The sequence below is a fragment of the Musa acuminata genome, chromosome BXJ3-1, assembly GCF_036884655.1.
Source record: "Musa acuminata AAA Group cultivar baxijiao chromosome BXJ3-1, Cavendish_Baxijiao_AAA, whole genome shotgun sequence".
Lineage (NCBI taxonomy): Eukaryota > Viridiplantae > Streptophyta > Magnoliopsida > Zingiberales > Musaceae > Musa > Musa acuminata.
Genome location: NC_088349.1, coordinates 11,660,451 through 11,681,707, shown reverse-complemented (window position 1 = coordinate 11,681,707; position 21,257 = coordinate 11,660,451). Strand labels below are relative to the sequence as shown.

Genomic DNA, 21,257 nt, shown 5'->3' with positions numbered 1-21,257 from the left:
AACCAGTACAACATAAACAATAGAACAATAAATCAATCACATAGTTAGAATTGTAGAGTTTGCTATAAGGATTCTCCACATAAAATTTAGGTTAAAACTGACAATATTTGACCACTGATCATAAAGCAAAAACCTTCAAATCCTAATCTTTCTCTTTCTCTCTCCTCTCTCTGTGCGCTGCTGTCGTTCGCTGCACACGTTTGCTGCGGACACTCTGATCTCTCTCTCACCTCTATATCTCTTTTGCCTTTTAATTAATGATTTAGGCTTCAAAAACTCAATTATCTAAGTCCACATGCGCTGGACCCAACAAAATCAACGAGATAGCATCAGCGTGTGGATGCCTCTACCAGTTGCATGAGAAGCTCTACTATCAACCCTATAAGTCAGCTTAAGTCTTGATAAGGAGCATCTTCGGTGATTCTTATGATCTTAAATATTTCACTGGAGTTTTGTGAAGGGACTGAGTGAGGAAGATGTTGGTTTGGTAGCGCTGTTAAAGTTGCTATAGTTGGAGCCCATAGGGATCCATAACCAAGCCGCATATGAAAGTATTCGACAAGATGAAATAGCTGAAGTCTAAGATCGAGAACAAGAGTTTTGTATGGGTCCTCTACGGTTTCAAGAACATTTTCATCCAAAGAGTTCTATGACACCAACATGTACCCATAAATATAAGTACATATACAGTTACGATGCAAAGACGGATAGAGCACTCTCCATGTATACCCATACAAATGTATGGATCAAGATATTGAGCCAACATATTAATTAGGTAGACTAGACGCCCATCTAATTCAAATCAAATTAAGTTGAACATTAGTTGAATTGATTGTGAGTCAATTATGAGTCATATGATTCAATTGAACTAGATAACATAATATCAATAAATATTATTAGTTATATTAAATTATATTTATATTTAAATATTATTAATATATAATTATTATTATTTATATTTTTAGTATTATTAATTAATTTTGATAATAATTTTATTTTTTAAGATAAAAAAATTAATTAGGATAATATAAAAAATCCACATGTTCCTCACCCCAAATAAGGATTCCTCAATCCTTGTCTATGCCCTATCTAAATGGGGAATGAGTGAGAATGGGAGATGGGGAAAAGGCAGAGTAAGCACTCTCCCACCCCGTCTCCTTGACATCCAAGCTTTGCCTTATTAGGGTAAAATATAGAGTATATAAATTTTCATTAAAAAAATAAATATTATAAATATATGGGAGGGATATAATCATTTTCTTAATGCAAAATGTCATTATGAGCAAGAGTTGATTGATCTTTTTACCAAAAATTCAACTGGTTTTATCCCTTTACAAAGTATGACCATAGAATGACTTAGTATACCTAGTAGCAATACAAAATTAATTATAATTGAAAGTAGAAATATATATATATATATATATATATATATATATATATATATATATATATAGTAAACTGAGTAGTTATACAAAATTAAATATAACTGAAAAAAGAAAAAAGAAAAAAAAAACATATTCATATCTTAATTAATAAATTGGGGTTATTTTTATGACTCAAAGGACATATCTTTACATCAAGATAGTTAATACAAATACCAAAATTATATTTTATGAAAATTTGAGTTTTAAAATATCTCCAAACTATGCCCTTCGAAACTCACCAAACTCCAACCTCGTTACAGTGTGCACCTTAACACAATCACTATTTGTTTGTAGCTATGCCATCATCACCTTATCTTGGCCTCCACTATGTTGGATTTTAGGTTAGGTTGATGGGTTATTTACATCTTATTCTTATTCTTATAGGATGTATTTACATTTTATATTATTTACTATATTCGTGTACAATGTTATATTTATTTCTATATTTGTATTTTCTATGTCCTATTGGTCCTTTGTCACTAAATAATCTTGAAGATAGCCATAGTATATGAATTTGTCTGGGATCTGTAAATTCCTTTATTCCGAAAGACAAAAAGATTCTTTCAAAAGCTACCTTAGATAAAACCAAAAGATATACTTTAGGAAGTCATTCTACTGATCAAAAGCTGTCCGTATGTTTGGCTCTTCCAAACTTTGAGTTCCTTCTAAAAAGACTTGTGTGATTCTAAATGTCAGAAAATTTCCCAAATAACAAAATATATCACTAATTTCATTCCTTATGTGCCATGGAGGATCATATTACTCTTCCATGCATGCATGGGTTCCTCCCTAATGGCAAGGCTTTACGGTAGGTATCTTAATTGACAGATTATATTTTTAGTAAGTATAAAGGGCTTAAGTATTTTAGGCTAATGATTCAGGCTCGAAGCCAAAGAGTCAATTATTTTATTAAGCTATGATATCATAAAAATCAAAGGACACGTCACAACATAGAACCAGTTTCATACTAAGATTTGATTATAAGCTACGACTTGCTTCTGAAATAGATAAATAAGTAGAAAACTGTCATGCAAAACTAATCAGCAAACAATACAAATAAGCAGAAGAAAAGATGATTTTAATCCAGCATCAAAAGTTTAAAGACTTGGATTGATTTAAAAATCATGATAGATGTACTAATATTAATCTGAATTTAAGCATCTTACTGATACTGATGTTTCAAGACCCTAATATTGTACCATCAATATAACATAATTGAAAGATTTCCACTAACTAGAATGGTGCAGACGATTGTGAATTAATTAATGAAAAGGTTTAATATTAATATATTTAATAATTACGATTGTAAATATGACATATCAGATTATATATATAATAGTTATTAGAATTTTAGAATATTACTCATCTTAATGTTAATTTATATTATTAAAAACTACATTATGGTAATCATGGATGTATGCATAGTCAAAAATGAAGCTCAAGCTTGCTGTCTAATTGTAGTATCGAATAACTGGAAATTATAGTGAAATTTGATGTAAACTTGTGTGAAATGATCAATGAAAATCATATAATAATAAAAAATTATTTATCGAAATAATTGGCATAGGACAATGTAAGTTGATGTGAATGAAAGCGACTCTTAAATAATATATCGAAAAGTTAATTGGATGCTTTTATTACAAAAACAAGAATCATAAGATAAAAGGTAACAAACTCAAAAATCTTTGAAGAGGGATATGCAAGGGGATGATTAAGTTTTGATTACCATTAGAGGTGTAAAAGAGGATGTAGTGTTGCTTGCCAACCTTGGTCATTCACCTCACTCTTGTTTTGTCCCCATAGTAGAGGTGCCCCACAAAAATTTTGACATATGTTCTATTTATTTTGCAAAAATGAGACACGAAAATTAAATTCGGTTCGATAGAAGGATCAAAAAAAATATTTGAAAATTTACGGGTCTAAAGGAAGAAGAGAGTCGAGTAGATATTGCATAATGATTTATGTTTAAAGTTGTACCATCCTCCATAATAATATCATCTAAGAATTGATGAGGAGCATATTACTATTTTGTGAATGACTAGGAGAATATGAACATTACTATTCACTTATATAGTTTGTCTTGCATGACTAAGTCATCAAAATCAACTAGAGGTGAAGAATAGATGTAAGGAATCACAAACTTATATATAAATAATTCTCTAATAATCATTATTTATGTGATCTTTTGGATATAGTTTGATTTGATCAACGATATATTCATTTTACCAACCAAACAAATTGTAGCTTTGGTAGCTACCAGATAATGAGTAAATGACAACAATTCCACACTAAAAAGAAGGGACTAAACTTATGAATAGAGATTAAGAAACCAATAGAAACTTATATGTAGAATTCCTTTGGACAAATAAACTATAACCCAACAATCTAACCTAAAACATAAGCTCTAACCAAGAAACCTAACATACAACTCAAAAGGAAAGAAAGCGGCTAGATAATTGGTGATGCTGGTAAGGTTTACACTGCAACCAGGTTGGAGCTCAGTGAGCTTGGAAGGGTGAAGCCAGAAGACCTCTATAAGGTTGAAATGGTTGCACTTGTGGAGGACTGCTTGCTGCTACTGCTACTGTACTCGACTTCCTCTTCTTACTTTTCATGCAGTTGTTCTCTAAACCATAGAGGACCGATACAAATCTCTCGTCCTCGATATCAAACCATAGCTGTTTCATCTTGTTGAAGATCGCCCTGATCAGTAGACTGTCATATGCTGCTTGGTGACGGATCCCTACTGGTTCCAATTCCAGCAACTTTGATAGTGTCAACAAACCAGCCTTTCCCTCGTGCAGTCCTTCACAAAACCTAGAGATGTATTTGATGTCGTAAAGATCATCACCAAAGACGCTCCTTGTTAAAACCAGGAACTCGTTCAAGGTGTTGGGCAATGGGGCTCGGGTGATCATCTGTATCAGAAAAGCCACGTCGTAGAGTCCATGAAACGTGATATACTTGGACTTGTGGGGATGGCGGAAGAGCTTCACGCACAGCAGATAGGAGCACCGGTATGCATCGACGCCGTCCTGTTGGTTTTTCTGGAGGTTGTGGCCGCTGTGCAGTAGCAACTCGATGGAGTCCTCGGAGCAAGCATCCGTATCTGGATCGAAATCCGAAAAATTGAACTGCCAGCAGCACCCCGGCCACGGGGTGTTTCCATCTTTGTCGAATAAGGTGAGGCCGAGCTGGATCAGTCGCATATGGTCGACGTTGTACTTCATGTCATCGTATCTCTCTTCTTCGGAGGCATGGCGAGGGGTGGAGCGAATGAACCCCGGGAACTCGGTATCGATTGCAACGTAAGGAAAGGAGCCACGAAGGCGAAGGATGACGTCCACCTGCTCGACCAGGTTATCCTTCCAAACGTTGATGGCCATGGCATACACTGATCTCTCGGTAGCCTATGGTGTGGATAATCTAAATGGAAGACTCGGTCAATAGGAGCGGTGACCCCTTTGGTGTTTATATAGAGACGATTCCTATTGTTTCTGGTCCGGATTAGGTAGGAATACAAAACAAAATTTAGTAGCTTACATTTTATATTATTGTATGTAATTTCAAATGATACCATCCGTACCGGTACACGAACGTAATACATTATAACAGTATTACAATAATAAAAAAATCATTCGATAAACTCTAATGTACCGTTCGATACGTCTTGATATACCGTTCGATACATCGATACCGTATCAAATCAACCTCGAAACATCGATACGGTACAATATTACATACCTTGATTCATTATATTCAAATGATATTATTTTCTATTGTCTATTGCTCATGAAAATAGTTTAATATAATAAAATCTAAATTAAAAAATTATATTATTATCTTGTAAAAGGAAGGAGCCATTACTATCCTCCTATTATTTCCAGATCCATCAGTATTAAATTCGGGTTGGTTCAAACCCTCTCATTGAGCATTTGAACATCTGACCAATTAGAGAAATAATTGAACTGAATACCAATTCTTTGCCCACAAATATTCCAAATAATTTTGGAAAATATACAAATGAAAGAAAATATGGTTAAAAGATTCCATTTCTCTCTAACACAAAAAGGCAATTGCTAGTATTTCCAACACCCATATTGGTCATTCTATCTAAGATTGGAGAGTTGAATCACTCTCGTGTTAAGCTTTCAAAGGTGAAGATCCTCAAGGCTAAACCACACTCCAACGCCTCCCCATCATGCAAAGAGACCATTATCTACATCTGATTGTATGACACCATATCGTATATAAAGGACAAGAAAGTCGAGCAAGCAATACAAAAAAAAATAGATTTTATTTCGCACAAAAGGAACTTGCAAATGAACTAAATGATCACGAAAGCTAAGTGTTAACTCAATTTTCACATAGCACTACTATCTAACAAAAAGATAACGGACACATTAAGTGCCATCTAAAATTGATGTTCCATCCAGCTCGATATCATCTAGTGTTCCAAGGTACTAAAATAACATATTTTTTGCAAGAACATTATCAATAACAGCTTATGGCACATGAAATCAAGGTTATTTTGATGGTTTCCCTCTACACAATGTCACTCAGCCTAGAAAACAGAAACACAAAACAAAAAACAAAAAACGCTGCCAACCAGACAAAATGAGACTACAAGTCTATTGCATACCCAGTACAAGCTAAGCACCAAAAGGAAAAAAAAAAAAAAAAAAGATATTGCCAAAAAGGATCATGAACATGCACCTAACACCTTGGCTGCAAAGCTTGCGATGGAATAACATCAAAGGTGGCGAGGCATGATCATGAACCCTTTCATTCATCTACATCAATCGCAAGCAGCTATAACTTTCTAAATTTAATTATCAACTAATGGATATTGCTCATGTTATTAGCCACTTGTTGTTAAACTTACCTTTACCACTGCAATTAGTTTGCTGGCCTTAGTGACCCGCATCATCAATCCCTGATTGTCAATCATGTTACTTCCCATAGTATGTTAACATGGAAACTCCAATATTCAATGATGATATTTCCTCATCGTCACCATGGTTAGAGATGTGGGTTATATATCTAGCTTGTTAGCTGAAATTTGATCCTGGAAAGTTGAATTGATCTGACTGTTCTTGTTTTCTGCAACAGTGACAGACTGACCTTGTTCTCACTGTTCTCTGTTCTTCAGTAATTTTCTGGTCACCATAACAATGGGAGGTCAACATTGGGAGATGCTGCTGGTTGCATCTGCTATCATGTAATCCAACTTTTCTATTTGTCACTTGAAAGTTCTGCCATGCCACGACAAGATCGAGGGAATTCCATGATAACTGAACTGAATGGTTAATTCAGCTGAACTCTTTCAGCTTTCTTTTCAACATGTCCATTGACTTCTTCCGGGATTTTTGCTCTGTGCTCCAGTTAGAAAGGCTCCCAAATAACTTGTCTGATGAATCCTTGAATTTTTCAGCGATAATCGCAACTTTTTTGTAGTCCAAAGCACCATAACTTTTCTCCCTCATTACAGGATTCTTGAAATTCTCAGGCTGATTGCTTAGTACAAGGTTCACCAACTGCCTGGATTCTATTAAACAATCTCGGAAACTGCAATCTTTCCTTAGATCACTGAGACCTGTGCTTTGAAATCTTTCATCTGCAAATGATTCCAACATTTTCAAATCATTGTCAATGCCAATGACAGAATTTAGGTTGAACCTTTTTAGCCTATCGCTAAGAAGAGCTGCCATAATAGAATCAGAAATATGATTCAGAGCACCAACCCCGACTTTGTAGATACCATCTAAAGGCAAAATCTGTTGAGCAGTAGAGATAAGGGAGTCAAGATATATAACAGTTTCTTGGATATAATCATTTGCATGTTCTGGGGCTTTGTCAGCTGTCCATTCGATGCTGTTCATGAAAGCGAGGTACTCGTCCAACTTAGAATCAACCACATTCAGCAATGCATCATAAGCAGCATTCTGTGATGCCTTGAAAACAGCCTTGGCAGTCAATCCAACATGAGGCCTTTCAACTAAGTGTAAAGGGCCCGAGCAAAGCTGGGCAGTCTGACATAGGAAAAGATCACAAGTGCATTCCAAAACAGCTATGTTGGCAGCAATTTGCATCGCCTGTGATACATCTAAATTACCTGTATGGATCACCTTTAGTAGAGCCTTGTTCAGATCATCAACCATAAGCTTGTTGAGATACTTCTTTAGAACATCATCAAAGTTGATAGGACCTCCATATGATAAATAGTTGACAGAGTCCTCAATGAAGGAACGCACTACGCGACATATGTCTGGAACAGAGGAAGAGAATGGCGCAATATATGGAAAATCTGGCAGTGTATCTGAGGACTGAAGACGGAATGACACTACATTCATATTGTACTCATACTCTTTCTTGATCACCATCTGTTCAAAGGTATCACTTGCAAGGGTGTCTCCTATTTGCTTGCAGCATTCACTGAGGAGAAGTTCATGGTACTTGTCTCTGTTGTTATCAAGAACCTCAAGCAAAGGTGTTAACCCATACCCATGGTGCATGAGAGTGTCAGCAACAAGAGTAACAAAGTCTTTTATAAGAAGAAGGTGGTTTGCGGTGTCCATACGAGAGAACTGATCCTCTAGAACAGATGTCATCTTTGAGATAGCTGTATTCCATAAGGTCTCCACCTGGCTCTCTGACAACAATCCCCCAGCAGTTTGTAAAACTCGGTTTTCCACAATGAAAAACCCAGCGATTTGTGCAAAGAAAGGTCTGTGGGATTCAAGAAAGGATTGAACTGGCGGCATCTGCAAGTCCAAATTCAGCTGCATTAACTGATTCTTGTAATAGTTCTTGCGAAATTTATCCTCAAGACTGAGGCAGCTGTGTATATGGTGTGCCCGATATACTGGGGCCAGATCAAACTCTAGCACCGAATCTTCATCAACATGCTCAACATCCAATGTGTACACAGGATCACCAACACCAAACCGACTCTGCTTTTCAGCTTCCTCCTGGCGTGCACGCTTTTCGTCTTCCCTTTGTCGGGCTGACGAAGCATGTCCGATAGCCAACTGCCCAATCTCCACAGCCGTGCTCCTTATGTGAACTAACCAATCATCGAACTCACTACACACTTTCTTTTCAATGTGCAGCTTAATTACAGGTATCTGCTTCTCAATTGCCTTCCTGAGGGCCTGAAATGGAGTTTTTTGTATGTAATCCTTCTCGATCAAGTCCAAGATCCTCACTGCAGGGTAGAACCGGTTGTTTGAGACATGCATGTTGCATGTCAGGCATAGTTTTGAGAGTTGCAAACAGACCTCCAATGTTTCTATGGCCTTTGTGACATTTTTCTTGATCGAGTAAAGCTCAAGGAGCTCATCAAACTTCGGTAAAAGTGTACTTGCCACCTCTTGTAGCTGGAAATTCTGGTTCGACAGCGAGCTCTTGAGTTCATCAGCGTCAACCAACACATCCCGTAACTCATCAACCGCAAGAATGAATTCCTCATAGTGAAGTCTGCACAGCTCTTCTATCTCCACTTCCTTCTTACCAACCAGATTCACGAGTTGGTGCAAGAGGGCCTCAGGCTTCCCTCTCTCAAATGCATACCTAACAATGGGGCCCACATTCTGATGCTCCCCATTTATGATCGACCTCACAAGGACAACATCAATCCCTTCATCCCCATTCTCCACTACATTTCTCTTCTTGGATGGAGCATGCATCTTTGTCCCAAAATCTGAAACAAATGTGAATAAGATTACTATAGTTTTTCACTAGTAATAACCAAAATCAGATTCTTCTTTTTTTTATTTTTTAAACAGACAGACAACTCTATAGACAACTTAGAAAGAAACAAATAGAAGATCTCTCCATTAAAGCTTTTCATCTCACGCCATAAGACTCATTCAGATTTTTTAACCTCAAAGTTCTTAATTATAGAAACACAAAATATTTTCACCCCTGCGCTGATATAAACATCAAGAGAACTATAATCAGCAAGAGAATGATTAAATTACCAAGAAAATTATAATGCCTTAGGACTTCATTTCAATGAAAAATCACTTCTTTTTCTCTAGAAAAAAAAATACTTCAAAATGATGTATAACCTTTGGAAAAGATTTCTCTCCAGAAAACTTAAATGGAGCGGGTAAACCCATCGAATATAAACCACCAAAAACCACAAGCGAACATACCGAAAGGCGGCTCCTTTTCCCCGGAAAAAAACAGAGAACAAGAACCACGAGAATGACAAAAACCACAGGCAACCGTTCCGAAATGCAGATCCTTTATCTCGGAAACGCAGAGGACAAGAATCGGAATGAAGGCTTCGCTTGAGAATCACAGGCGAGGGCGAGAGAAGAGAAATGTGGGGAGGCTTCCTTTAAGCTAGGGCTTCCTAGGAACTGAAGAAAGGGAGTGTATCTTTGATCCCCACTTGTCGCTTTAAATAATAACAACAATGAACCAACCCAGACTGTGATGTCTTCTGTCAACGTCAGCGTCTTCGTCGTCCGTCTCGTCCCATTTGCTGCCCCGCGAGTTCTTCGCACTGCCGCTGACTCCCGGTTCGAGTGCGCGCCCCCGGAAATCGAGCACACCGAAGCCCGAGCCACGGTTCGACCGGCCCGATCAGACCGTCCTGGACCGGATGGCTTTGACCACGGGCCGGACCGGTCTAATGAGATAATGATAAGATTACTGTATAATAACGATTAATTAATAAGGGGTAAAGCACTGTTTTATAATCCGTTTATTAATCCACGATTATATTTTTGCTTGAAAGCACAACAGGAATTTAATGCAAAAAAGTATACATAATAAACACAACAAAAGTCAAATGCTGCCGTGGATCGAATGTTTTCCGAGTTTGACTCCTTCGGCTACACGTAACTCATTTAGCACATTGGGATTAGATGCCCAATTCTCATGTACAGAAAAGGCTCTCAAAAGAAAGGCAAGGAAGAACCAAGAAGGAATAAAATTGATGGTCGTCAGATATGATATTATGATGTTAGAGCCCTTTTTGATTTCCTCTGATGCTTCACGCTCTCTTTTATTTTTCATAAACTTTTTTTTACTTTTCCAGAAAGCATCCTTGTTTTTATTTTTTTTAAATGATATACTTATTTTCTATAATCTTGTAAAATCATCGTTGTCATTTCCATCCTACAATCTCCTTTCTAATATCTTCCACCATATCGATCGTCGAGTTATCCGTATGCTTTGTGATCGTCAATCTTGACGAAATAAAATGAGACAACCATGGTAGAGTTTCCCCTCCATTCTCTTATATGACCCATCGCATAAAGCATTATTCATATGAATTCACCTGTTGCTTCACAAACCATCACCTTCGTCGACTTCTCCCTCATCGTCACAAAACCCCTCCTCACCACCTCTAACCCAATCTTTATCTTTGATAGATCTCACTATTATCTTGAAGACCCACAAGGTCAATCTCTTCATCAAACTTAACGAAGCTCCTTCGTCGTCTTATAACAACTCTCCCGTTGACCCCTCACCCCATGGTTTTTCATTTGACGCTTGTGCCCTTGTTTGTAGCTTCCATGCTTATATCGCGCCCACCCTTAAACTTGTCCTTGTTTATAGTTCATCAAAAGTAACTCGGATGTCTATAGCTAAGCACACTGAGAACGAACGACAATAATATTTAAAAAGAAGAAACAATTTGTTATCATCCCCTTTGCCCAATTCACAGCTAGCAAGACGAAAACGATCATTGAGGGGCAAAAGTGACAAATAACAATGGCATGTGACAATGAGAGGTATTTATGAGATTAAAATAAAATATGGATACCATTTGAAAAAAATAAAAACAGAAGCATATTTGAAAAAAATTATTTTTTTTTAGAAATATCGTCTACTTATAACAAATAACGGAAGAAAATGTACTCTTTACCATATAAAATTTAAGGTGTAAATATATTTCCACCTACATCTAAGTTGGCCACATTGGAAAAATAAACCATCTGATGTGTACATGCTGCAACGAAAGAAACACAAGATTGTTTGACACATCATCCTATTTTCTCACCCAATCAAATTAAATGTTTTGGTCAACCATGTGAAATGAGAAAACGTTTGACCTCCCCCCTTTGACTTGTGTCCACCCTCCTGGGTCAACGGTCAGAAATAGTATTGAAAGGAATAGACGAGGACTGGAGTCTCCTTACCTTGGAGAACAAACACCACATAAAATAAAAGCAACATGTTATTCTAATGTTTGTTGGATATGAAGAACCTCATGATCCTTTTTGTCATGTAATGTGATTACTTTATCCATGTGCTTCAGCTTTGATATTAAGAAGCATAAATAATTAAGTATTCTTTTTTCATTGGAGAAAAAGAAGAACATTGTAAAACAGTGACCTCTATGTTTTGATTATAATAATTACACTATTTTGTTTCAGAATATTTTTTTTGAATTTAATTTCTGTTCTACAAATTTGAAGTCCAATTAAGAAATGTAACCTCGACATAAAGTAGATGCAAAGGGAAATAATTGAGGCACTATAATTAAATAATTAGTAATAATAATAATAATAACAAATAATAATAATAATAAAGAATGAAGCACTAATATTAAAGTAAATTAAAGAGGGAGAGAGAGAGAGAGGTGGGATTCCTACCTCTCCTTCTTACCAATTTTTTCTCCTTTATTGTATATGGAAAGAAAAGTTTATATTGTTGCTTGCACCGCCTCGTTCGCACTGCTGTCCGCCACAATTGGGAAGGAGGGACTCGGCTCCCCCGATTGCGCCTCGTTTCGCCGGAGGAGATGTGAGAGCTCCGGGGGCGGCGGCGGAGGAGGAGGAGGAGGAGATGGCGCGGGACGCGCTGGCAGTGCCCGCGGAGGCGCAGGCCGCGCTCAAGAAGAAGACGGCGGCCGCGAGGAGCTGGATTCTGTTCGATTCCAGCGGGGAAGGGACAATCTTGGACGTCGACAAGTACGCTATCATGCACCGGGTTCAGATCCATGCGCGCGACCTCAGGATCCTGGACCCCCTCCTCTCGTACCCTTCCACGATTTTGGGACGCGAGCGAGCCATCGTTCTCAATCTTGAGGTAGCGTGCTTTGTCTTTCACCTTGATATGGAGGGCGTACGATCTTTTTGCTAATTTGCTTTCTTTTGGCTTTGGGATTCAGCACATTAAAGCGATCATCACCGCGGACGAGGTAATGGCGCAAAGCTACGGTTTGTCTTTCTTTGGTGATTAGGATTTATTACTTCCCCGTGCACCAAAAGCTCCTTTTGCTTTAGCTTTTGAAGTTTTCTCCAATAATAACTCCTAATTAGATTATTTCCGTTAATGCAATATACAAGACCTTCTGTTTTGCCTTCTCTGATGATGCAAATTTCACCGCAAAAGTTCTTTGCTACATGTCTTTTTCTTTTTCAAGATTTCTGCTTGACAAAGAGCAGTAATGGTTTTCCTATCAAAAGAAGAAGAAGAAACTAATCAGTCACTAATGTCATGATATGAAATTGTATGAATAGGAAACAGATTTTAATTGTTTTGGAGACTGTTTCTGGCACTTATGGTTAACTGGAACTTGTGGGTTCCTCTGCATCATTGTGCATGTGGTAAAATTAAAAAGAAACCATAAGTTTATAGTAGACAACCTTCATCCATCTATAAGCACTAGATTTTTCGAGTATTGTATAGTGACTTTTGTCATGGTATCCTAATTTGTGGTGTTTTTTGGACTAGGTTTTGCTTAGGGATCCCGCAGAAGAAAATGTTGTTCCAATTGTGGAAGAGCTTCAAAGACGATTACCACTGGCAAACGTTGTCAATAATGCACATGGAGAGGGGAGAGAGAATGTTACTGGACAACATGACGTGGAAGCTGTCGAAGAAGATGGTATACTATACTGACTTTTGCCAAGTTTTTCAATAACTGACATATCTGCTATGTGACAATGCATCATAGTGAAGAGCTGATGCTAATTTTTTTAATTTGAAGACCTATGTGTTCATGTGTTAATAGTATGTAAGTGCATAGAGGAGTTTACCAAAAAAAACGGATTCAAGGAAATTGCTGTCCCAGCAAAAAGATCTCCCCTCTACTCATGAGTATTACTAGCAAGATGAAAGATGATGTCATTCAGCATGTCGTGAATGGCCCAAGGAATCACTTTCAAGTTACTCAGCATAATGATACTCTGTAGTGAGTCTGAGCAAACCCATATGTTGTAGATCTTGACATGCCTAGTTTAGTCCCTCCCTAATGATCTAACATTCTGCCCGAGTAGGTTTGACGCCTTGCAAAGGCTGCAGCCAGCTGTGAGGACATTCCCCTGGAGGATCTTGATGATGTACCTAGCACCTGTAAGGTCATAGTTAGGGTTAAAAGACCCATCACAATCCAGGATTAAAGAATCCTCTATCGGTAAATTAGATGGAGAAATTGTTCCTGGTGTCCTCTGCACCCCCTCATATTTGTCATGGCTGTAGCACGACACCAAAGAGAGGTTGGATGCTGCGGCGGTTAAATAGACAATCATGTCGTAGATTCTATAAGCAATTGGAATCCTGATTTTATTAGCTGATGTTTTGTCCAAATCCTGATTATTATCTAATCATGCAATGCTAAGGTCAATCATAAAGAAACTTGAAAACAAATGCTTATTTTGGATTTAACAATGGTCCCGTAAGAAGATGCATAAGTGTACTCACAAATCTATGATTACAGTCTTGGAACATGTGGTAGATAGTACAAGTTTCTATTTGATTATTAAAGAATTTGGAAATCCAAGTAGAAGTTGGTAAACTTTGCCAAAGTAATTTCCATAAAGAGAGTTGAACATTAAGAATCACTTTCCAGCTACCCCAATCCTGTGAAAAATCAGAAATGCTTCTTTATAAGTATTGATATGCACTTCATAGTGTGGTATAGTGTGGTTGCGCTGAGAGGATGCATCCAAATTTACTAGAGGAATATGGATAATGTTAATTATTTTTTTCAGCTAGAGAGGAGCAAAAGAAAATATTAGGAATACTCAGCTTCCACTAGTTCTCATGGATTAATCAGACACTACTTGGAAATTCCTCATTTTATCCACGTTTATTAGATCAGGTCATTTGGTTAAGGGAATGTCGTCAATATAGTGATCATTTCAAATGTCGCTAAGAATTCCATTCCAATACCAAGAAACTTTCTGAAAACCCTTCCTCCCCTCTTTAATTATAAGTCAAACAACATGTTCCTTTCCGGGCCCAAGAGATAGAAGCAATGTTCTTTTGGAACACACACACACATAACATGTGTGTGTGTGTACATACATATATATATATGTATATATGTATATATATTTGTATTTATATATATTATATATGTATATGTATGTATATGTGTATGTGTATGTGTGTGTATACTGGCCATATTTTGCATTGAGAATTTTGGACCAATATATTTGTCTTTGGGTACAGGATTTAACATATGCTGTCTAGGTTAATTACTTTGTGGAAAATATGTCATAAAACCTAGGTAAAAATGATATTATGGTTACAGTTATTGCTTAAGGTGAAAAAGAAAATAGAATGCTTAAGAACATCTTTAATTGGTTTATTATAGAAAATAATAATGCTTTTGGTATATCCAATTTTATTAATAATATATTTGCCTAAGGTAATAAAGTTTTTTTTTGTAGAATCTCCCTTTGAGTTTCGAGCCCTGGAAGTTGCTTTAGAAGCTATTTGTAGCTATCTTGATGCACGCACCAGCGAACTAGAGACTGCTGCTTACCCGGCCTTAGATGAGCTGACTTCCAAGGTAAGGATCAATTTTTCTCTATTCATACCTTCACTGTGTTGGTCTGAATTCTTTATCAGATTACAACTTATGTTCATGCATATCCTTTTCCTATGTCGCAAAAAATGGTGAATCACATTTTACTAGACTATCTTGGTTAATGGTGCTGAGATGAATCCTTTCTAATGGATACACATGAATTGGCAGATTGCAAGTTGTATGAAAAGGCACTTGTTATATTGGTGGCATAAACCAGCATATCAGAAGATATTGACCATTTCTATTTTATTGATCAGCGGTAGAAAATAGCTTGTGGAAAATTAGTATCTGATTGATACAAGAGTCATTGCCCTACTTTCTTGTTCATCAGTTGTGATAGATTTTCCACTCCAATCAAGGATCTGTATTCTTCGAGAGAAGATATCTTCTAAGAAATAGAATTGAGAGAGAAAAGGGAGAAAAGACAGAAGAAAATATAAAGGCATAAGACGAGTGAAGCAGAGTGGAGAGGATTAGAAGAGATCCTATTGATAACTTCGATTCTGATCTGCCACCAGCCTACGAGACCTTTATTTTCAGATTTTTTTCCTCCTCTGCTTATTCCTATACAATCTGATCTGCTGACTCAATCTAGATGAAGTTTCAGCAGTGATTTAAAAAGCGCTAGGCGCCAAAAGGCGCCAAGGTCCAAAAACGCCCGAGACGCTAGGCGCTCACCTAGGCGCTCGCCTGAGCGAAGCGAGGCGCTAAAATATAAAAATATATAATATAATTAATAAATATAATTATTTAAAATTTTAAATAAAAATATGCTATTAAATTAAAAAAAATCTAAGATACAAAATCACAAAATTAATAACATTAAAATCAAAATAATATATTATTAATCTATTAATGAAAATTAATCATTTCAAAATTCAAATAAACTTAATATTAAGATTTAAGAGTATACTGAGCAGTCTGAGCTTGACGGAGAAAGGAAGCAGTGTCGGCAGCGGCGAGCGACGGGGGGAAAAGGAAAGGGAGCGGGAGGCGCGAGTAGCGGGAGGTCTCGCGGGAGTCGCGAGCAGCGGGAGGGCTCGCGAGAGGCGCGAGCAGCGGGAGTCGCGAGCAGAGGGAAGGCTCGCGGGAGGGCTTGAGGGAGGCGCGAGCAGCGGGAAGGCTCGCAGGAGGGCTCGCAGGAGACGCGAGCAGCGAGAGGGCTCGCGGGAGGGCTCGCAGGAGGCGCGAGCAGCGAGAGGGCTTGCGGGAGGCGCGAGCAGCGGGAAGGCTCGCGGGAGGCGCGAGCAGCGACAACGGCGAGCAGCGGCAACGAGCGACGAGATCGCGATCGCGATCGAGAGCGGCAGCGGCAGCAGGTTAGTGTTGGGTTAGGGTTAGGGTTGGGGTTATATCGGTTTAGTTGGTTCGATTGAACCAACTAACAACCGAACCAGGACCGAACCAGACCTAAAATTCTGGTTCGGTCGCCTTGGTTTACCCAGGCGCTCGCCCGAAGCGCCCAACGCCTGGGCTCGGGCGAGCGCCCAGGCGGCGCCTGTTTGAAGCGTGCCGCCTGGGACATTAGCGAGGCACTCGGGCCTCGCCTCGCCTCGCCCGAGCGCCTAGGCGAGCGCCCGAGCGCCTTTTGCAATCACTGAGTTTCAGTGTCGGAAAGTTTATGTCGTCGTCGCGTCTTGAAACTGAGATTGCACCTATTGCCATGTCAAGGGGTCTCCGGTTTCTATACTGTATCAAGGACATAGCTAACAGTGTGTTGATGAGGGCTACCATGTTAAAAGGTATTGACCAGATTATGAGACCCACCAGTGGTCTCTCAAGCCTGAATCTTATGGGCTGTCATGACCTGGAAATTCTGTCATCTAATCTGTGGAGGTGGTCTTCTATTACCTTAACTAAAGATGAACATCAAGTTGTTGCTTTAAGTAAATTTGTGTTACTTGGACCACTTGGCTACAGGTAGATGGTAGCTTGCACCCCTTTTGATTCTTTGGTCTGGTAAATGGTAGTTTAGAGTCTGGAATAGATGCAGTTAGTTTGTTGCATTGTGCTATTTTCTGTTTTTTATTTTTTTCCTTTATTTTAACTACTATTTTGGTATTTGTTTCTCTCTATGCAAATTAGGTTCTTCCTTTTTCCATTTGATTGTTTGACAATTGCAAATACATTGTGTAGATTAGCAGCCGTAACTTGGATCGAGTGCGTAAGTTGAAGAGTGCCATGACTAGGTTGACTGCTCGTGTCCAAAAGGTTTGTCTTACTTTTCAATATATCCAATTATTTTTTTAATCTTTAGTTATTTTTTAATTACAGTTTGCGAACCTATTTTTACCTTAATTTTATTAATATCATCAATTAAGAATATTTGAAAAATGTTTTTCTGTCTCATCATGGATTTATCATGATGCTTTAGTGCTTGAGATATATGCAGATTTGTGGATCACAAATCAACTTCTTTTTTAGATCAACATCAGTGGCATGGAGGGTGTCAGCGGGCTGCTATGTTTATGTCAGCATGCTAAGTTATGTCTTGGCATGATGGTGATGCTAACAGCACAAAAGACAAAGTAATTACATAGTTGCTATACATGCTATTATTTGAGTAGTAAATGAATGTCTATATTATATCTATTTATTCACAAACTTCAAAAGAAAATGGAAATAGAATCAAATGCTACAACAGTGCATAACTTCTATCCAAGAGAGCCCCTCTCCAATGATCTCCATCTTTAAATCCATTCAGGGCTAGTGATGATTTTCCAGCTGTGTAATTGCTGTCTCGTTGATCACCTCCTTTTCATTGCCAGGGTTATTACTTGTGCTTGAGAGAGAATAGCCATTGATTAAGTAAAAGGTTTAAGTTCATAATGTTAACCATCTTATCATTTACCTTTTGAGAAGGAAAAACGAACAGTGGCATAGCAAGCACAAATCGTACATCATGTTGGAATTGTAATTGTATGGTGGCTAGTGCTTCCTGTGTAATGACCTGTATTGCAGGTTGGTACCCCTTCTTTTTAAATCTATTTTGGCAAATTATTGTGTTCACCAGGTAAGGGATGAGCTTGAACAGTTATTGGATGACGATGATGATATGGCAGATCTTTACTTGTCAAGGAAACTGGCTGGAGCATCCTCTCCTGTCAGCGGTTCTAGTATGCCTAACTGGCTCCCTGCTTCACCAACAATTGGATCTAGGATATCCAGAGCAAGCAGGGCAAGTGCAGCAACTATACATGGAAATGAGAATGATGTTGAGGAGCTGGAAATGTTACTCGAGGTCATAGAGCAACTCGTCTCTTTATTTATGATTCATAAACTTTTAGGCAGAAGAAAAGAAGCTAGATGAGAACTAACTTGTGCATCAATATCTAATTCTAAGCATTTTCTTAATCTATGCAGGCATACTTCATGCAAATTGATGGCACATTGAACAAGTTGACTACTGTAAGTCTTTATAATTATATTATTAGTCAGTATCTAAGATCATATGTTCCAACATATTCGGATTCCTTTTTTCAAAAGAAATAGTCAGGACATGCTGTCTCATTATAACATTTCTTCACCATTCATCTGAGCAAATTGTGGAACTAATTGAATTGCTATTACTCAAATGCAGAATGGTGGTATGGTGAATCAGATAGCCATACGGCCCATCTCTATGACAAAAACATGTTCATTACCTCATGAACTATTGTTTAAAGAAATCTAAGGCAATAGTTCCAAATGAAAATCTGAAGCCAAAAACAAATGATAGTTGCATCAACCCCTCTCCATTTGCTCATTTGCTGCCAGCTTTGTGATAGGAATTGAGCATGTCAGAGTTGTGTAAATTTATGTTAGGTTACTTCAACTGTGAATAAACTAAGATTAATGCACAGAATGCCAGAAGTTCTAATAATAAAATGTTGCTTATACATAATCCATGTGAAAAAGGAGTTCGGATAATGAAATTGAAACTAGGAAGAAAAGAGTTGATATGGTAGAGGACTAGCAGGAGCTGTAATGATATATGATAAATAAATAATTCTGTATTGTCTACTCATGCATGTCAATAATCTGGCAACTTCAGTAGCGATGTTTACTCAAATCTGTTTTGGAGAAAAAAAGTGGTAGACTATGGAAACATGCATAGAAATTGTATTTTAATTTATAAAAGAATCAGTATTAGGTTGCCCCTTAGCAAGAGCAATTGGTGTTTAGGATTAAGAGTGACATGAGCTGGTTTTGACATTGTCATCATGGCAGTTGACTGCTGCGATTTATATCTTGAAAGAGGAAACTTAATCAGATACTAGAGCCACTTAGCAAACTACAATGGTTTTTTTTATAATTCCTTTGATAATTTCATTTGTTTTCTTTGTACCTTTGATAACATTTCTATGCTTATGCCCATAATTTCTTTTATTTTGTTAATAAAAGATTTTTTTTGTGATCAGGATAACAATCAGACTTCCATGTTCATGCTGCATTGGTCTAGTTAAAATGTGTTCAGTGCATTAACTTTCATCTCACTGTTTATCTAGATGTCATCTGCTTCATGCTCCCAATGTGTATGCAACACGAGTGTAGTTGCATCTTTTTTGGATGCCATCTTATTAAAAAACATGAGCTTTTTAGGTGTATTGATTTGCTGATAGTTATATTGTTTTTTTGTTGTATGTTACCCGTTTATTATGTTTCTAATCAATAATTATCATAGGATCAGGTGTCTCTTTGCCTGGTTAATTTACATAATCTAAATTTTCTTTCAGCTACGCGAATATATTGATGACACAGAGGACTATATCAATATTCAGGTAAGATTTGGTCAATTGACCCAAGAAATTTGGTAGAAAGAATAACTAATATCACTTATTTCTTCTTGGCAGCTTGACAACCACCGAAACCAACTTATTCAGGTAATACCGGTCGAAGTCTTCTTCACCATTATTTTAAGCTGCAAAACAATTAAAGATCTGCGTTTTGTTTGTTGTTTCACGTTCTTGAGCAAACCACTACTGTTTTTCCTCTGAATCCACATATTCGCTTTTATCGTTGTTTGCTGATCTTTTTCCGTTGTGGTATTGTAGCTAGAGCTGTTCTTGAGTTCTGGCACAGTTTCCCTCTCGATATATTCACTGGTTGCTGGGATATTTGGAATGAACATACCGTATTCATGGAATGATGACCATGGACATGTATTCAAATGGGTAAGCTGACCAGTGAACAAAAGGCTTCTATCAACAATGTACATCCACATTGATATCTGGCTAACATTTGTTCGCTTCCTAGGTGGTCATTTTGTCGGGACTTATCAGTGGCTTCCTGTTCATTTTCATAATTGCTTATGCTCGCCACAAAGGTCTTATTGGGTCATGATCTGCTCAGATCTTGTTTCAAGTTTCATCACAGTACTCTTTGAAATCACCTGCTCCTGCAACAAGTCAAACTGTGCAAGCTTGCACCCAAAGAAAGATCAAATGTGTTTCTGTCTCGTCTCAATTACCTATTTGCCAACGTTTCCAGACCGGCAACCTGCAGCTTTCCAATTCTTCATTGGTGGGTCCAAATGCTGGTAAGACTTAGCACTCAAGTCTCGTGATTTGCATAGTGACTAGAAGATCTAGTTTTGATCCGCAGTCAGAAATAAAATTGCAAAGACATGTTGTTTTGCTACCTCATTGAAATTTTCATCGACCCTTCATTTTTATTCTTTGTTGTGGATCACTGAAAGTCCTCCAAACTTAGTGTTGTTTACTAGCTCACTCAAAATTTTCATCAATCTTCTTTTTTCCATCGAGATGGATCCAAGGTGAATCCATTATCATGTATGTTTATTGATCTTGCCACCTGACAAAACCATCGATGGTGCGACATGACATTTGTCCCAGTGGCCGAGAAATATTTCCTCTCTGTACTGCATGAGTGATGGCACCATACAATAACAATTATTTCTTTTGTGATATGAGATGGGAATAAAGTGCTCGTTTGCTATTGTTCTAAAGATGTTTCTGTGTTTGTTCTTACAAATTTATATTCAAAAGTATTATATTTATATGTATAATGACTTTGTCTTATAATATTTTTATTGGGATGAGTTCATGTTG

The 21,257-nt window shown here is 37.6% G+C and overlaps 3 protein-coding genes across 4 annotated transcripts; 1 reads left to right on the top strand and 2 right to left on the bottom strand.

Moving 5' to 3' along the window:
• Nucleotides 1-3,922: 3,922 nt before the first annotated feature.
• On the bottom strand, nt 3,923-4,810 carry LOC135629163 (probable CCR4-associated factor 1 homolog 6). The gene has a single exon (XM_065136353.1). It carries the CDS (start codon nt 4,808-4,810, stop codon nt 3,923-3,925), a length of 888 nt encoding a protein of 295 aa, XP_064992425.1.
• Nucleotides 4,811-5,791: 981 nt separating this feature from the next.
• LOC103989955 (exocyst complex component SEC15A-like) lies at nt 5,792-9,788 on the bottom strand. The gene is made up of 2 exons (XM_009408935.3): nt 9,584-9,788; nt 5,792-9,126 (listed from the first exon to the last, which is right to left on the bottom strand). The coding sequence occupies exon 2, from the start codon at nt 9,110-9,112 to the stop codon at nt 6,737-6,739; it is 2,376 nt and encodes a 791-aa protein (XP_009407210.2). The 5' UTR covers nt 9,113-9,126; nt 9,584-9,788; the 3' UTR covers nt 5,792-6,736.
• A 2,305-nt stretch (nt 9,789-12,093) lies between these two features.
• Nucleotides 12,094-21,115, top strand: LOC103989965 (magnesium transporter MRS2-I). Of its 2 annotated transcripts, XM_009408946.3 has the most exons (11): nt 12,096-12,476; nt 12,559-12,588; nt 13,125-13,278; nt 15,068-15,189; nt 17,344-17,418; nt 18,221-18,448; nt 18,571-18,615; nt 19,923-19,967; nt 20,040-20,069; nt 20,241-20,360; nt 20,443-21,115. In XM_009408946.3, exons 1-11 carry the CDS (start codon nt 12,234-12,236, stop codon nt 20,527-20,529), a joined length of 1,179 nt encoding a protein of 392 aa, XP_009407221.2. In that variant the 5' UTR covers nt 12,096-12,233; the 3' UTR covers nt 20,530-21,115. The 2 variants fall into 2 exon arrangements, with proteins under 2 accessions (XP_064991361.1, XP_009407221.2); XM_065135289.1 differs by lacking the exon at nt 17,344-17,418 and having other exon boundaries at nt 12,094-12,476.
• Nucleotides 21,116-21,257: the final 142 nt, after the last annotated feature.

Bases quoted from the DNA above. Each gene is read 5' to 3' on its own strand.
- LOC135629163 (XM_065136353.1), bottom strand. From the start codon at position 4,810: ATGGCCATCAACGTTTGGAAGGATAACCTGGTCGAGCAGGTGGACGTC.
- LOC103989955 (XM_009408935.3), bottom strand. From the start codon at position 9,112: ATGCATGCTCCATCCAAGAAGAGAAATGTAGTGGAGAATGGGGATGAA.
- LOC103989965 (XM_009408946.3), top strand. From the start codon at position 12,234: ATGGCGCGGGACGCGCTGGCAGTGCCCGCGGAGGCGCAGGCCGCGCTC. The intron at 12,477-12,558 runs GTAGCGTGCTTT...TTTGGGATTCAG, and splicing joins CCATCGTTCTCAATCTTGAG to CACATTAAAGCGATCATCAC. The intron at 15,190-17,343 runs GTAAGGATCAAT...TACATTGTGTAG, and splicing joins TAGATGAGCTGACTTCCAAG to ATTAGCAGCCGTAACTTGGA.